Source organism: Epinephelus lanceolatus, chromosome 7, assembly GCF_041903045.1.
Source record: "Epinephelus lanceolatus isolate andai-2023 chromosome 7, ASM4190304v1, whole genome shotgun sequence".
NCBI classification, from domain to species: domain Eukaryota; kingdom Metazoa; phylum Chordata; class Actinopteri; order Perciformes; family Serranidae; genus Epinephelus; species Epinephelus lanceolatus.
The window spans coordinates 41470988-41487858 of NC_135740.1; the positions used below are offsets into that span (position 1 = coordinate 41470988).

Consider the following 16871-nt stretch of genomic DNA (forward strand, 5'->3'; position numbering starts at 1 on the left):
GCTCAAACTGGCCCCTGAGATCACATCCTTCTCACAAAGAGTGATCACAGGGAAAAACGGGACAATGAAATGACATCACCTGTCATTTGTTTAGCCCATGATGCCATTCAGCTCACATGTCCACCGCCCTCCTCCTCCCTCTACTACTGGACATGTTCCAGTTTTGTCCCTGGAAGTTCCTGGATAGCGGCAGCTGATTCCAGCAGCATCTATTGTGATGCCAGCGTTTCCTTAAATCTTTTATAGTCCTGCGAGCAGCTTAGCGTCCAGCTCCGCTCCCCGCTGACAGACATACATGGAAACAAAGGCTGGAAACAAAGGCACACTGTCCCCGATGGCCCCCTACTCTTTCTATACCATTGTATACCTCAACTTCCTCAGTGAGTTCGGACCCCAGACGTAGAGAAGCCGCAAAGCACACTCAAGTCATTTTAACTTATGATAACAATATGTTTATTTCTGTAAACACGGCGGTTATATTGGCAGCAACACACAAACACCTTCACATTCCGTACAGCAAGTTAAAATAGCTTCATAGATTTAAAAAAATAAAGTAAGAATGATACGTGGAGAGGGGAAGTGTATGGGGAGGAGGTGGTAGGGTCAGTTTGTTCAGGAGAAACAAGGTCAGCGCAGAGCTTCAGGCATCCAGCAGATTCTTATTCAGGCCAGGTCCAACACTGATCCCAGTTCAGCCGGAAGTCCCTCCGCCTGCCTCCACTGTGAGTAACGTTGGTGGAACCATTTCTGGAGGACAAAGAGTAAACAAAAAGGAAATTACAAACACACCCATGGGAGGTGTTAGCAACAGGTGACAGGAGGTTTTGTATAGAAACAAACTGATGCAGAGCCTGAAATACGAGCACGATGAGGTAATCGGTCCGGCTGACAGCATAAAGTCATGACATGAATATTCCTGAGAAGGTGGAGTTACTGTAGTGTCAAGAATGATTTTAACAAAACATGGAGTTCTCCAGATTCACTACTAACACAATGTTTTCATCCTCAGGCCACTGGTGGCCTACATCCTACACAACAACCTTTTAACAGTCACTGAGATCTCAGATGTGTTACCATGTTAGACACACGAGACACTGAAACAACTATAGTAGACCTGTTTATGTGCAGCCTAAAGACCTGTGAAATGTTTCAATTGGTGCCTGTTACAGTTTGCTTTGAGGTAACTTGAACATTACAGCCCCATTAATCACCAGCCTATTGTCTTGTTCATAATAGTAGTACTACAACTGGGTGTTTTCATGTGGTGAATAAGCTGCCATTACACTGCTTGGATAAAGGCATACTTTAATATTTGAGAGTGGGAGGAAAAGAGATGTCAATCTCATTTCTCTGCACTATGAAGCTGCAGTCAGAACATGTTAACCTAGCTTCGCATAAACATTATTAGGCCACGATGGGGAAACAGCTATATCAAATCGGACTGTCTGACACAAAATGTACTACTTAAAATGCTGTATGTTTAATACATACACAAAGCTGCTAAACGTGGAACCCACAAATTAACATACTATTAAGATCGTGTTAACATGGCTAAAGTTACCCTAAACAGCTGTTTAACATACGCTAACATTTAGCTTGTGACATTTTACTTATAGTATCCAAATATTAGCATGTTTACATCCATGTAAACATAGTCGCTGAATTTAACATACTGGAATTTGGACATCTAGCATGTAACATTTAACATGCTATTGTCTGTGTGTTAACATCTTTTCAAAACAGTAAATGTAATATGATGCACATTAGCTTCTTATCATGTTGATGGAATGACAACATGCTAATGTTTAGCATGTTAATTTTTCTATAGTTGGAACATTAATGTGCTATTAACACCTGGAGCATACACTAACATGCGCTAACATTTAGGATGCAACATTTTAAATTTTAGCATCCAAACGTCAGCATGGTAACGTCCATGTAAAAAAGCCTTTGAATTTAATATACTGTAATGCGGACATTTAGCATGTATCATTTAGCACACTGTCGTTTGTGTGTTAGCATATTAGAAGTAAATGTAATATGTTGCTCGTTAGCTTCTCATCATACTAGCAGTAGCTTATTCATGTCCCTACAGTTGGAACACTAACTGTACACTAAGATGCAACATTTTAAATTTTAGCTTCCAAGCATTAGCATGGTGTGTAATCCATGCATCCACTGAGTTTAACATACTGGAATCTGTTTGTTTGTTAGCATATTAACAGTAGCTAACTGTAATAAATTGCTCGTTAGCTTCTTATCATTCTAGCATTAGCTTATAAGTGTGCCTACAGTTGCTAATGTTTAGCATAAAAATAGGTCTACATTTAGAACGTTAACATGCTAATGTTTAGCAAATTAATGTGTCTACAGTTGATGTGTTAACATGCAAATGATTAGCATGTAACATTATGCTACTTGTAGGGTATACAGTCAGGTCCATAATTATTTGGACAATGATACAGTTGTCGTCATTTTGGCTCTGTACACCACCACAATGGGTTTTAAATGAAACAATGAATACCTGCTTAAAGTGCAGACTCTCAGCTTTCATTTAAGACTTTTTTCAAAAATGTAGTATGAACCGTGTAGGAATTACAACCATTTCTTCACACAGTCCCCTGACTTTAAGGGCTCATAAGTATTTGGACAAACTAACATAATCATTAATTAAACAGTCAGTTTTAATACTTGGTTGCAAATCCTTTACAGTCAATGACTGCCTGAAGTGTTGGACACATAGGCATCATCAGATGCTGGGTTTCTTCCCTGGTGATGCTCTGCCAGCCCTTTACTGCAGCCGTCTGCACTTCCTGCTTGTGTTTTGGGTGTTTTGCCCTCAGTTTTGGCTTCAGCAAGAGAAACGCATGTTCAGTTGGATTCAGGTCAGATGATATGACTTGGCCATTGCAGAACATTCCACTTCTTTGCCTTAAAAATGTCTTTGGTTGCTTTTGCAATATGCTTCAGGTCATTGTCCAACTGCACTGTGAAGCATCGTCCAATGAGTTTTGAAGCATTTGGTTGAATCTGAGCAGATAATGGTGCCCCAAACACTTCAGCTTTCATCCTGCTGCTCTTGTAAGCAAGACAAGACTTCACTAGAATAAATACAGAGGGTTTATCACAAGATGCAAACCATTGGTTAGCCTTAAAAATGGAAGGCCAGATTAGAGTTTGTCAGAAACCATCTAAAAAGCCTGTACAGTTGTGGAACAGCATACTATGGACAGATAAAACAAAGATCAACTACCAGAATGATGGGAAGACAAGAGAAGGAAGAAGGGAAGGAACTGCTCATGATCCAAAGCACACCACCTCATCAGTGAAGCATGGTAGAGGTACTGTTATGTCATGGCCATGTATGGCTGCCAGTGGAACTGGTTCTCTTGTATTTATTGATGATGTGACTGCTGACAAGAGCAGCAGGATGAAAGCTGAAGTGTTTGGGGCTACATTATCTGCTCAGATTCAACTAAATGCTTCAAAACTCATTGGACGATGCTTCACAGTGCAGATGGACAATGACCTGAAGCATACTGCAAAAGCAACCAAAGACATTTTTAAGGCAAAGAAGTGGAATGTTCTGCAACGGCCAAGTCATATCATCTGACCTGAATCCAATTGAGCATGCGTTTCTCTTGCTGAAGCCAAAACTGAGGGCAAAACATCCAAAACACAAGCAGGAAGTGCAGACGGCTGCAGTAAAGGGCTGGCAGAGCATCACCAGGAAAGAAACCCAGCATCTGATGATGCCTATGTGTCCAACACTTCAGGCAGTCATTGACTGTAAAGGATTTGCAACCAAGTATTAAAACTGACTGTTTAATTGATGATTATGTTAGTTTGTCCAAATACTTATGAGCCCTTAAAGTTGGGGGACTGTGTAAAGAAATGGTTGTCATTCCTACACGGTTCATACTACATTTTTGAGAAAACCCTTAAATGAAAGCTGAGAGTCTGCACTTTAAGCAGGTATTCATTGTTTCATTTAAAACCCATTGTGGTGGTGTGCAGAGCCAAAATGACAACAACTGTATCATTGTCCAAATAATTATGGACCTAACTGTATCATAGTTTTATGTTATCATACAGAGTGCACATGTGAATATGTCAAAAGGATAACAGGATTGCAAAAAGTCATGTTTTTGGCATCTGAAACAGCAAATTAACACAGAATTAAAGTTTTAGTCAGGATTAAATCATAAAAAGGTCTCAGGATGGTGAAAATAATTTTGGATCATGGATCTTCATACCAGCTGTTTTTGTTTTTCTGTGGCCAGAGTGCATCATCAATACAGAAACTCCAAATATAAAATTTTTAATTAAAAGTGATTTTAATTTGCTATAGCTATGTTTCCTTTCTGACTTCAATTAACTTCATAATGACATTACAGTCACATTTCTTGGTGCCTGTAAGTGTGGTCACTGACTCATACACACAGCAGTGACCCTGAGGCTAAGTTGTATTAGAGAAACCACAAAAGGCCAATGTTTCCATCCAGTTTTTACAGACTGCTCCACCAGTAATTGCTCCACTGAAACTCCGACCAGATGATGACTGTGCCGAGTGCCTCGACACACACCCGTGACCCGGCACATAGCTGCCTTGTGGTTCATGTTGTCAAGGGATTCACAACAACGCTGACATCATCTCGATAAGGCAGAGGGGAAAGGGAGGGATTTGGGACAACAGTCTTAAGACACGAGACCCTGGCGGGCTTTGTGAGACATACGCCTGGCAGGAGGGACGGTTTCCACATTTCGTACTGAAAGCACATGAGTTTCTCATTCGGAGTCATCTGGGTTTGTGCTTAAGACAAAATCAATTTGAGCACTGCTCTCTGAACAGTTCATCTGTGTTTTGGGATTTCATATTCGTGTAGCTCATTTCTATGATGCAAGACATAAATCTGGGGGGAAAAGTTACTACAGTTTATCAATAGATATTTCTCAACTAAAGAAGATCCAGTCTACAAAGGTTTAGTTTTTCAAAACCTCATTTTCTCTACAAGGTTTTGAATGTAAGTCAGTTTTGTACTTTGTTGTGTTTGTGGTCCTTTTTCTAAGTCCAAAAGATCTTTGAACGTCTTGTAAAAGCATTACACACATACCATTTCAGAACAATAGTGAGATTTATAATCCTGCTGACCCATACAATGGTACTTATGTCAGTTTTTCCAATTGACTAGCACTGGATTACATAATGAGGTCTAACTTCAAACTTGACTCTACCTTTACTGACTGCAGCGCTGAAAACAAATAAAACGGTCTATGAAAGGAGTTCAAACATGCCGCACAGAGGCTGAAGCACATTGTAAATGTTGTTAATGTGAAACGGGGAGTGGTAGCCGGGGTGTGTTTTCTTCAGCTAAACCTTCTCCAATGAGAGCTTTGTTAACACTCGACAGGGGGGGTGCAGATGGAAGAAAAAGAGAGCCAGAAAAAAAAACACCACATCAGCTGGAAATGAAGTCAGGTCTTTTGATGAGGGGCCAGACCTTTACCTCACCCTGGACCAGGCTTCCCCTGTCAGGTTGGCCCGGCACCTCCCACCTTTGTATACGATGAATGGAAACAGTCACTAACACTGGAAGAGGAATTAGGACCAAGCATAATGCAGTTTCAGTTTGGCAAACATTTTTCATGGCTGCTCTGCAGGCAGGAAAAGCTGAATTATAAACCTCAGTAGATGGAGCCAAATAATGAAAGACCTTTTGCTGTTCTAGTAAGATGGGGCTTGGCCGTAATAGTTAGCCAAATCAAATGTATATCTGTCAAAGGTACAATCTTTTCTAGTGTGAAATTCCCTCAACTGTGCTGACTGGTGTCGAGTCGAAACAAAGGGGTCTAATGTCCTGATAGTTGCATGTAGGGTTGTTGCCACCAGGAAGAAACACAGGCCATGAATCCAACCAAACCACTTTGGTTTGGCTAACTCCGACTGCTGAAGCCTCATTAGCGAGTTAGCTTTGGCTAACTTTAGAGAATATTTTTTGCACGTACTGAGGAATGGATTCGGTCATCTGTCTTACACAGCCTAGTCATGATAGAGGGCAGTCTCACAGAAATACGTGAAACGGACACGAACTTTTAGCACCCATTTTGTGGTGGTGGCCATGAAATGAGTTAAAATGCCGTGCTGGCAACATGAAAAGAATGCCAATGCAAAGTCAATGATGATGTTTTTTCGTGGTGGTCACACAAACATGGACATTCGACCAGGAGACTGCTGTTTGTGTCCAGCTTGAAACCAAAAGTCAGCTGATTACGTGACTTAACAGACTTTTCCCAACTACACAAAGTACTTAGCCAGGTACTTTACGTAAAGTTGATTATGTTACTTAATGTCTTGTACATAGTTATTTTAACCAAAACCACAATGTTTTCCCTCAACCTAAACAAGTATTTGGTTCTCTAAACCTAACCACGTCTTTCTTTCTGTAAACCTAACCAAACCGCAACCATTTCATGATGCTAACCATGTGAAGGACGTATTTCAAACTGTGTCTGTTTGTAATAGGTTTTGGATCTGCATTGGTTTTATGTTGCTAGCATGTAATGAAATGTAACACATTTCATATGGATAATGGTTGGGCGTTGTCACGTTACGTACTTAACATAAAGTTAGGTATTAAACGGTTAGGTTTGAGAGAAAAAAAATGATGTAGGTTAGGTTAAAGGAAAGAATAATGGTTGGACGTTTAACAATTATTTAATGTAAAGTTACGTAGTTTACATTTAGGAAAAGAAACATGGTTTAAGTAAAGTTATGTAGCTCAGGCTTAAGAAAAGAAACATGGTTTGGTGTTTCATGTTACGAGCTCAGCGTAAGGTTATGGGTGAGCAGCGAACAGTGGCTGAGAAGTGCTGGTTCCGTCCAGGTTTTACAGTCTTTCATCTTACACACATCTGATATTCCTTTAAATCAGTGCAGCTGACTATACAGAAATAGACAAGGTGTAAAAGAAGCTACACCTGCACTAAAAGTACAAAACACATCTGATGTGCCAGTTTACACACAAGGATTAGATCTGCTGCAGTTTCTTTTGTGCCTGTGTTAACTTCAGCCTTGAGAAAACTGGAGGAACTGGTTTGTGGAGATGAAGTGGAAAGAACAGCGACTGGCATGTTTGTGACATTATTAAACGGTGAAGTATTTGTACTGTAAGAGCTAATTATGAAAAGACAAACTGTTCCATGACATGTGAGATCTTAACCCGTCTGTCAGCCTCTCGAGCACAAACACCAGCAGAAATTTGCCTATGACATGAACCTTACGTTACGTGAACTCAAATGACAACATTTACATGTAGGGTTTCACCTCCTGGTGAGTACAGCTAAGCAAATAGTCATGTGTTTCCCTGCCTAATCCTGAAGGGGAATACCACCTGACAATTTTCATTCCAAAACGAGACTTTTACCATTTACTTCTAAAAAACGGAAATTCTCAGAGTGCCTTTACAATGATCTATCTATCAGAGGAATGCTACTGAAGGTGCCTGCAGAGCTTCAGAGCACTTTCAACATGTTGTTATCGGCACTCTGAGGCTTCACATCTGGCTCCTGATGTGACAGTTGCACAGACTTTACAGTGAGGCATTCCTCAGATAGAGGGTGGTGGGAGTGTTTACATGTGGAAGAGGGATGGTGGTGGTGGTAGAGATTAAATACCTTAGTGATAATGTGATATTTTATATCATTGTCAATTCATAGAAATGACAGTAGTCTTAAATGGGCTTTTTGTACTTAATAGTCGTCAGCTGGTGGTTCTTGGGAATGGTGGTTGTGTTTCTGGTTCCATCTTAGTAGTGATGTGTTAATTTATAAGCTCTGGAGCCGCAATGATTGGTCTATTAATGACCAAAACATTTTGATAATTGTTTAAATTATTTATTGGGGAAAACTTGCTTCTCAGTTGGGAAGATTAGCTGTCTTTCCTTGCCACACTATAGCCACTGAGTATTTTTCGGAGGTTTTGGACTTTTGTCAACTGACCGAAATATGTGATGACATCACCCTGGACTCTAATTGTTTTTAAAAGTTATATAGATTAACTGGGGAAGTAATCAGCAGTTTAATTGCTTAGGAAAATAACTGTTGGGTGCAGCCCTAATAAACTCAACTTAATCACCAGAAGAAATGTCAGCATTGTATGCCTCTGCAAACTACAAATAAATTGCATGTGCACGTTATTATGTAACAAATATGTTAAAACTTTAAGTTTCAGCAATGCTGTGCTTAATGTGTGGTTAGGTTAACGCTCAAAAACACTTGGTTATGGTTAGGAAAAGATTGTGTTTTGGCTTAAATACTCGGTTTGATGGGAACTCTCCCTGGTGGAAAAGCAGCAATGTCTCGCCGAAGAACAACCGCTTTTTGGGCTGTAAAACCTGCTGTAAACACAGCAAGGAACTGCTACAAAACACTCACATTTGGTGCCCAAAAACCCACTGTAAAGACAGCGATGGGTCGCTACAAAACACTCATATTTGGTGCCTAAAACCGCGGGAAACACAGCGACCGATTGCTACTAAACACTCATGACTGGTGCCTAAAAACCCTCTGGAAATACAATGATGGGTCGCTATACAACACTCACATTTGGTGATAAAAACCAGCTGGAAACACAGTGACAGATCACTACAAAACACTCATGATTAGTGCCTAAAAAGCCACTGGAAACACAGCGACCGATTGCTACAAAACACTCACACTTGGTGCCTAAAAACCCGCTGGAAATACAATGATGGGTCGCTATACAACACTCACATTTGGTGCCTAAAAACCTGCTGGAAACACAGTGACAGATCACTACAAAAACACAACTGGTTTTGTTGTTTGATGGCCTGCAGCTTGGCAGACATCACGCCATCCACCATCTCCTCCACCTTTACATGACAAAGTCAGTTTATTTACTATGTCATTTTAGAAACGTTGACATGACACGTATGAAATGAGCAAATGTAACTGTGTTATTTGTGGTTTGCAGAAACGTACAATGCCACTATTTTTTTCTGGCAATGGGGCTGAATAAACTCTAACTTGAGATTCCCCACATCCTACAAGGAAAAACAAAATAAAAGCAATCAAGACTTAGGTTATATTTTATTTTAAAGCCTGATGTTTTTCATGCTTGCATCCTTTATGAAAACAAACTCCTTCCACTAAAGATGTGAATGAAAGCTCTAGAAACAGCTGGCGAGTGAACACTGAGATTGGATTATTTTGTCAGTGTGCTCTTCCCAAGGTCAAGAATGTACTTTCACAACAACAACTAAAAAGTATCGGCCTCAACTGCTAAACTGCAAATTTATTTAACATTTAACTGATGTATTTGGTCAATAAAATGTCAGAACATAATGTAAAGTGCCCTTGACAATGTCTTAAAGCCCAATCTGATATCTTTAAATTGTTTTGTCCATCTGACTGTCCAAAACTCAAGATATTCACTTTATAAAGAAACGCAACAAATACATCTGAGAAGATGAAACCAGGGAATGTTTGGGGCATTTTTACTTGAAAATGTATATAAACTATTAATGTCTTAACAATAATTACTTAATTTTCAGGTGTTTTACTGATGACAATTAACTGACAGATTGTTTCAGCTGTACATGAAAGTTCCTGCTGCATATTAGGAGCCTTACTGACACATGCTGTCAGTTTTTTATCTCCTGGTACATCAGAAGCAGCTCAGCAAAACGTTCCCACATCCAACCAAATATGAAAGTAGCATAAACACAAGCAGCGATAGCGACCACAGAAGAAGCTCAAACTTTGCCAACAGAAGTGACATCACAGCCCAACCAGCCTCACTGTTTGACCCACAGATGATCTTTCCATAAAGTCGCGTCTTTAAACTTCAGGTCATCCTGTGCAGGTGAACAACAGCAGCAGGAAACTCAACTCTGACATGACTTCATCAGGAATAACGACCTGGAGCTGCTCCAGTGATGATCAACGGAGTGCTGCTGCTCTTTGTGGTCAGAGTTTACACTCCAAAGAGGATTATTTCATCACACTGTGACACTCTGACAGATATATTAGCCACGGGATCACACGGACACTGTCCACAGACCTGCTCCATTTACCGTCAGTGGAGCGACTCCAGGTTTAATCTTTCCTTCCAGAAAAACTTGTTCAGTTACGTGACAGAGACAGCAAACTAGTTCGATGACACGGCCAAACACAAGTATGACGCTGAATGTATTAAACTGTGTGGACCTTGAACTGATGATTGAGGAGAAATCTGGACCAGCTGGGAACTGCTGCATTAAACTACTCAGTGGCGGTTTATATAGTTAAACTCAGTGTCATCCAAATCTGCACCTCAAAAAATCTGACAAACTGAGTATTCTTAAGAAACAGGACACTTTCACTCCTCAAGGAATTTGTCATTTGGTATTTTAAGCTCTTGCTCAATAAAGTGCACAGACAGCAGCCAGACGTGAGACTTTATATGGAAATAAATGACATTGTACAATTAAAGGAAAACTGTAAGTACAGGAAGGACTAAGGGAAACCACAGAGAATCTGATCTGGCTGTTCCTGCTCAAACAATGTGAGGGCATCTCTACTGAGTCTGGTAGATCAGTCTTCTCTGTTAGAGCTACAAACTATTGGAACTCAGTACCAAGTGAGATGAGACAGCAGAGCAGCTTTGTTGATTTCAAATTTAAGGTGAAATCATGGCTGAAATCAACCCAATCACGTGCCCATCACACATGAACTCAAACACTTGATCTAACACTATGAAATCTTGTCATATCTTAATGTTGTAGGTGTCCTGTTGCTGCTGTTGTTATTGTTGCGATGACTTGATGTTGTGCTGTCTTGCTATTGATACTGCTGTGTCATCAATATGTTCTATTCTGCCCAGGGACTACAGATGAAAAAAAAAAAGCTTATAGCTAACTCTGGTGCAGTGTGCACTGTGCCTGTTCAATAAAAAAATAAAATAAATAAAAATAATAACATAAAATAATAAATAAAAAAAATTGCTTAATTAATTAAAATAATAAATACATAAATAAAAGTAAATACATAAAAATAATAAAATAAAATGGAAAATTAATAAAAAATAATTAATTAATTAATTAGAAAAATACATAAATAAATAAAATAAGAAATAAAATAGAATGAATACATATTAAACAAAAAATCGAATAAATTAATAAATAAAATAAAATAAAATAGAATAAAGAAAGAAATTTTAAACAAAAAATCTAATTATAAATAAATAAATACATAAATCTGAGGATGAAAAAAACCCAAACTATAAACTGTAAAATTATTTCAAATTAAGCGATTTCGTGGGAAATCACCATTGATTACAAACCAGTCTCATTTTAACTTAGTATCAGGCTACACAGAAGTATTACAATGATCTGTAGCAGACTATGTATTCAATAATCTTTATAGAAATGCTCCACACTGTTTGTTCAGTACTGGGGAAACTTAACTCCACACATTTTCTACAGATTCACACACAGACTGTAGGAAGAAGAAGAAAAATAAGAAGAAGTATTGACATGCACTCACTTTAGTTTCCTCCTCTGTCAGCCCGGCCTCTGCAGCGATCAACATGAGCGACGTCCCGGCCGGATGCTTGTCCTTTTTGAAATTATCCTCCAGCACTCCGATCTGATACGGCGACAGATTCACACACTCCGTTTTAGAAGACATATTCCTGTTTGAGTTTCTCTCCGGTCCGTCCGGGAGTTTTATAAACAGTTCAGTTTCCTCAGCCCTGGTCGGGAGCTCCGCAGAGAGATGTGCGCACAGCTGGACGCGCAGAGTGAAAGGCACCGTGGCGCGCAGATGGAGATGGAGATGGAGAGGTGGAGGAACAGCAGCAGCAGCAGCGGTGGTGAGTCTCTGGCAGCTCGGCGGGAGTGTGTGAGTGAAGTGGAGGCAGTGTGTGAAGGGTGTGTTTTACTACTGTCAACAGAGGGACGTCATGAGGCCGTTCCCACCAGCTGAGCCCTCCCCTAAAAAACACAACTCCCCAAACAACATCTCTTAAAGGGACATTATAGGAATATTATGGGATGATCACAGTAATAACTACTGGGGAAGTTATCAGGAAGAAATTAACTTTATTGACCTGCAGTGCTGGCACGCGGAAGTACAATAAAGTTGAGTAGCCTTCAGGACACCAGCTACTGAAACACTGTTAAAGGAGACTTTAAAACAAAATATATAATATAACTTATTTTCAGTCATATAAAGGGAAGAGAAACAAAACAGAAAAATTAAAGCCTCTGCTGTATGAGTACAAGTTTTTATGGTATATCTCCAGTTATGATGGTACTGCCACTGGGGGGCGCCATAGTTGAAAATTCCCCAATTTCACAGTGTTGCAGAGTCTGTTTTTATGATGCTATTTAGATTAAATTGAATTAAAGGAGCTTCTGTGTGGTGGCTACTAGGTTATAGAAGTAATAAGCTATTTAATTTTATTTTTGGCAAATATGGCTATTTGCTGTCTTGCCAAGAGTTAGCATAAAGACTGGAAGCAAAGAAGAAGAACACAAACAGGAACTAAACATGCTTAAAATATGTTTGGTACTTTGCTTAAGGGCATCTCAGCAGTGCTCAGGAAGTGAACTGGCACCTACCCAGCTACCAGTCAACACTCCATATTTGGTCCCAATAAGGACTTGGACTGTCCCTCCAGTTTCCAACCCAAGTCCCAATGGACTGAGTCTGTCTACAAGATCAGAAATCTGCCAACACCTCTAAAGCTCACTGATCAACATGTCCTATTTTGTTTGTCTAATACAAACACAAAAACAGATTTAAAAACTTTTTTCACATCCACCATGGGTCCAACGAACACCAGCTTTCACATGGGAGAGCAGCGTTCACATCCCTTAAGATTATAAAGCCAAACCCTGTTCTTTTTTCCAAAACCCAACAACATGTGTTTGTTGTTGAAGGAAAAACACATCAATTTACGGTGTTGTACCGTCGTAGTGCGTTTATTTTGAAAGAGACTGTATGTAAAAGGCGGAACTTGACACGGTGTCCAAGAACGTCAACAACCAACACACCTAGGGTACCTTGCACATCATATTTGGACGTGGAAAGTCCATGAGCAAATGCCGATATGTGACGAGGTCGGAGTGACAATGTGTTGAGAATGCACATGAAAAAGGGGAATGGTGGGGCAACCTCTAGCTCAACAGGTAGAGTGTTAACCCCGTGTAGGCTGAACCCCTTGCAGCAGCCGAGACTTTATTCCAACCTGTGCCCTTTTGCTGCGTGTCATCCCCATTCTCTCGCCACCTTTCCTGTGTTCCTCCAGCTGTCCAGTAATAAAGGTCCCTAAAAAATATTAATTATAAAGAGGTGGATGGGAAAGCACCTCAAGTAGGTCTTTTCCTTGCATATATAATTAACTGCAGCAAGCTAGCTAATTAAGCTAACATTAGCCCCTTTTACACTGCCAGATTTTTGGCGAATGTTGGCCCGTTTTGCCGGCAAGCTGCAAGCGTTTAGACACACAGAGCCGGATTGGCGAGTTGATCCAAGGTGCCCAATTTTCCGCCTCGTAGGGTAGACATATTGGCGGAACCCTTTTAGTTTAAAAAGAACGAGGCGCCCTTCCGCCACGGGAGGGGCTGTTGATGACTTGTGGGAGGAGCTGTTGATGACGCCGCACGTGCGAGCCACTGGCAGTGGATAAACAGGAAATAGCTGATAGCAGGAATGAGCAGCTAGTATCAAGAGGGAAACACAAACCTGACAGACACTGTAAAGATGAGAAACTGGGGAGACAAGGAATTGCGCGCCCTCCTTGTCCTCACAAACGAAGAGGCCATTAACCGTCAGATGACGGGGACGGTGAAGAACGGGCCAACTTTTGAGAGAATCGCTGAAGGACTGACCAGCCACGGCTTCCCTCCCACGTCACTGTTTATATCACACGCTGAGCTACATGTTTTGTTACTTGCTCACGCCCCCCATTGCCCTGAAAAAGGCACATTCTGCATAAACAAAAGTAGGCAGGCAGCACTCCCTGATTTTGTTTTTATACTGCCAATGCTGAAAGAAGACTGACTGGGCTTTCCTGCAAATTTGCACAATTCCTGTCTAAAAAGGGCTTTTTTGTCTTCATAAAATGGCTGCATGGAAGGTGTATTTTCTAGATAGAATTTATGTTTTAAAGAAGGACAAAGGTCACTTGAAACCCACAACTAAAAAAAGTCACAGGAATAATATGCAACAGGAGACTATAAAAATCATTTATGAGTAACTTCCTGAACTGTAGCATCACAGCTGGGATATATATCTGTATGTTTACTAGAATCTTACGACTTCATATCTCACAGTTATTAAGTATAAAAGACATTGTTTATAACCCAACAGGAACATTAAGGAGATTTCTTTCAGTTTAATCTCTCTGTTTATGTTCATTATTCTCATCCTTTAATTACTGAACGTGTTCACTGACACTATGGGAGGCACCTGTTCAAAGCATGACTGCAAAGATAAGATACTCCTTTTAAGCAATAATCCTCCTCACTGTCTCACATACACACCCTTCACATGCTCCCCTCCCTGCTAAACGTTATTATGCAGTGTTCACTGTGCTGTAATGAGTGGAATATTTCCAGGACTCAGATGCAGATTGTTGCAGTGAGTCTTGTGCAAATGAAACATCCTGACGCTGCATGTAGAATTTTCTGGTGGTAGAAACAGTAAATACGGGCCTGATAATGTTCCTCCGCTCCCAACACACAGTTCCTTTTGATGCTATCTTTGGATTTTGATTAGACCCATAATTATGTGGTGCTCTCACTGAGAGCTCGACTTAAGTGATTGCAAAGCTCGCTGGGTGATTTCCTCTTGCCTCTTGGATTTTGGTTGCAAATAATATCTGGCCTACATTAATCTCACTGATGATACACCAGTTAATACGAGTCAAAACACATTCAGCGTGTTTATATATCCTTTACTGAGTCGTATTTGCACTAATGTTTAGGATCTACTGTATTTAACATGTAAGCTCGGTGTTTTGGGGGTTTTCAGGCACGTTTAACAAGTCTGGGACTGTTTATTTACACTGCAGAGGAGTTTTCTTTAGTTTAATTGGGAAAAGTGATCTTATGTTCTTTAAACAGGATTATAGTTGTGTTTATTTGTAGTGCAAAGAGTAATCTGAGCCAGTCTGAGGAAGTGATACCACAATGCAAAGATTTATGGGTGTAAGGAGACAGATGTTGATATCTGAGAGCCAGCAGGTCCTCAGGCATGAAAGAATAATACAGTGAAAGAAAATAAAGCGTGAAGACTTTTCTCTGTGTACTTCCAACCAGCTGTAATAGACACCAAAGAAGAAGAAAGGATATAAAGCCTGAAAGTCTAAATGAACCGTTTACCACCCACTGTTCTGCTCACAGGACACCAGCAGTATGAGGAGCCATGAAGGACTGTTAGTGCTAAGAAAAGCAGTAGGCTTCAATACACGTAATCAAATCTAACTGACCTTTAAGTTTAACTCTTTTGGTGCATATTCAAAACAAACAACCTGCTGTAAAAGTTGGCAGGACATCAAATTAAAACATTACAAATCTGGCATCTCCCTACCTTAAAGGATAACTTTGGTATTTTCCAAACTGGAGCTTATTTTCCCATGTTTATTGTCCAAGTGACTGATGGGAACAGCAGTTTTTGAAACTGTAGTATTTAGGAGAGGGCTGCAGCCAGTAGAAGCAAACCAGGCTGTAATGTCACCACTTGGGGGAATTGTGCACCATCAGTGTACGTTCACTGAAAGTGAATGAGTCTTGCAACACACACAAACACACAAACACAGCTTGTTTGAAAGAGAGAAGTAGGGTTGTCGGGGTTTGGCTGGCTGAGGTCGGCAAGACATCACCACTACCCGCTTGAGGGTGGGTGGCCTGGCTTTTGGACCTGCTCCGGAGAAGGTCCATCTCTAGCGCAGCACGGCATGGCATGGTGCGTCTAAACTGACAATGGAAACACAAATTGGTACGGCATGGCTTGACTCAGCGTGACCAAAAGTGAGAGTGGAAAAGGTCCACAGTATTGTGCGTGTGCTGCTGTAATTTTACTCATCTCACAGACTGTTTTAGCGTAGCACGTGCAAAAAATATAGACCGATGATTATAGACTAATCAAACAGATTAAACAGAGGAGCATCTCTGTGTCTCTCTTAATGTACGTTCAAACTAACAGCGACCAGAGCCTCCAACATGGTGGAAGTCATTAATTTTCAATGTGAGCAAAGCGACTTGGGCGACCTGGTCGTCAGCCGCGGGTCTTGGGTGACGAAAGCGACCAGAGTGGGTCCGGAGGGGAGTTAAAACTCATTTTATTTTATGGCAATGAGCTCTGACGCAGTTCAGCGACAACCAGTCAGAATGCTGACGTGCTTCAGTGAAGCAGGTCCCAGAGAACAAGCCATGTAACTTTGGTTCCTACAGCACACTTGTTCCGACAATGGATATCGAGAAGCTGATTACTTGCATCCGCGCCCACTCAGTCCTTCATAATGTGTTGCTGTTCAGTTACAGAGACCAAAATAAAAAGGATGAGGCTTGGGACCGTGTCGCGGAGGTTTATCTAAAGGCAGTCTGGTGAGTTTATTGATGGCGATTTTGGGTATGTTTTTGGTTAAACACAAAGGATCTTACTCATTAACAAAGAGGTCTATCTCTGTAGGGATCCTTTCCATAATGTTGTCACTTTAAGTGGATGTAAACTGACGGTGCTCAATTGCCCCACATGATTGAATTGTAGCCTGTTTTGCCACTGCTGGCTGCAGCAGTCTCGCTCAGTACTGGACCAATTTTGCTAACTGTGGTTCCCATCAGCCACATAAATACAAAAACATG

The 16871-nt window shown here is 40.6% G+C and overlaps 1 protein-coding gene across 1 annotated transcript; it reads right to left on the bottom strand.

Moving 5' to 3' along the window:
* Positions 1-429: 429 nt before the first annotated feature.
* Positions 430-11920, bottom strand: hopx (HOP homeobox). Its single transcript, XM_033632714.2, has 2 exons — positions 11545-11920; positions 430-747 (listed from the first exon to the last, which is right to left on the bottom strand). The coding sequence occupies exons 1-2, from the start codon at positions 11686-11688 to the stop codon at positions 664-666; spliced, it is 228 nt and encodes a 75-aa protein (XP_033488605.1). The 5' UTR covers positions 11689-11920; the 3' UTR covers positions 430-663.
* Positions 11921-16871: the final 4951 nt, after the last annotated feature.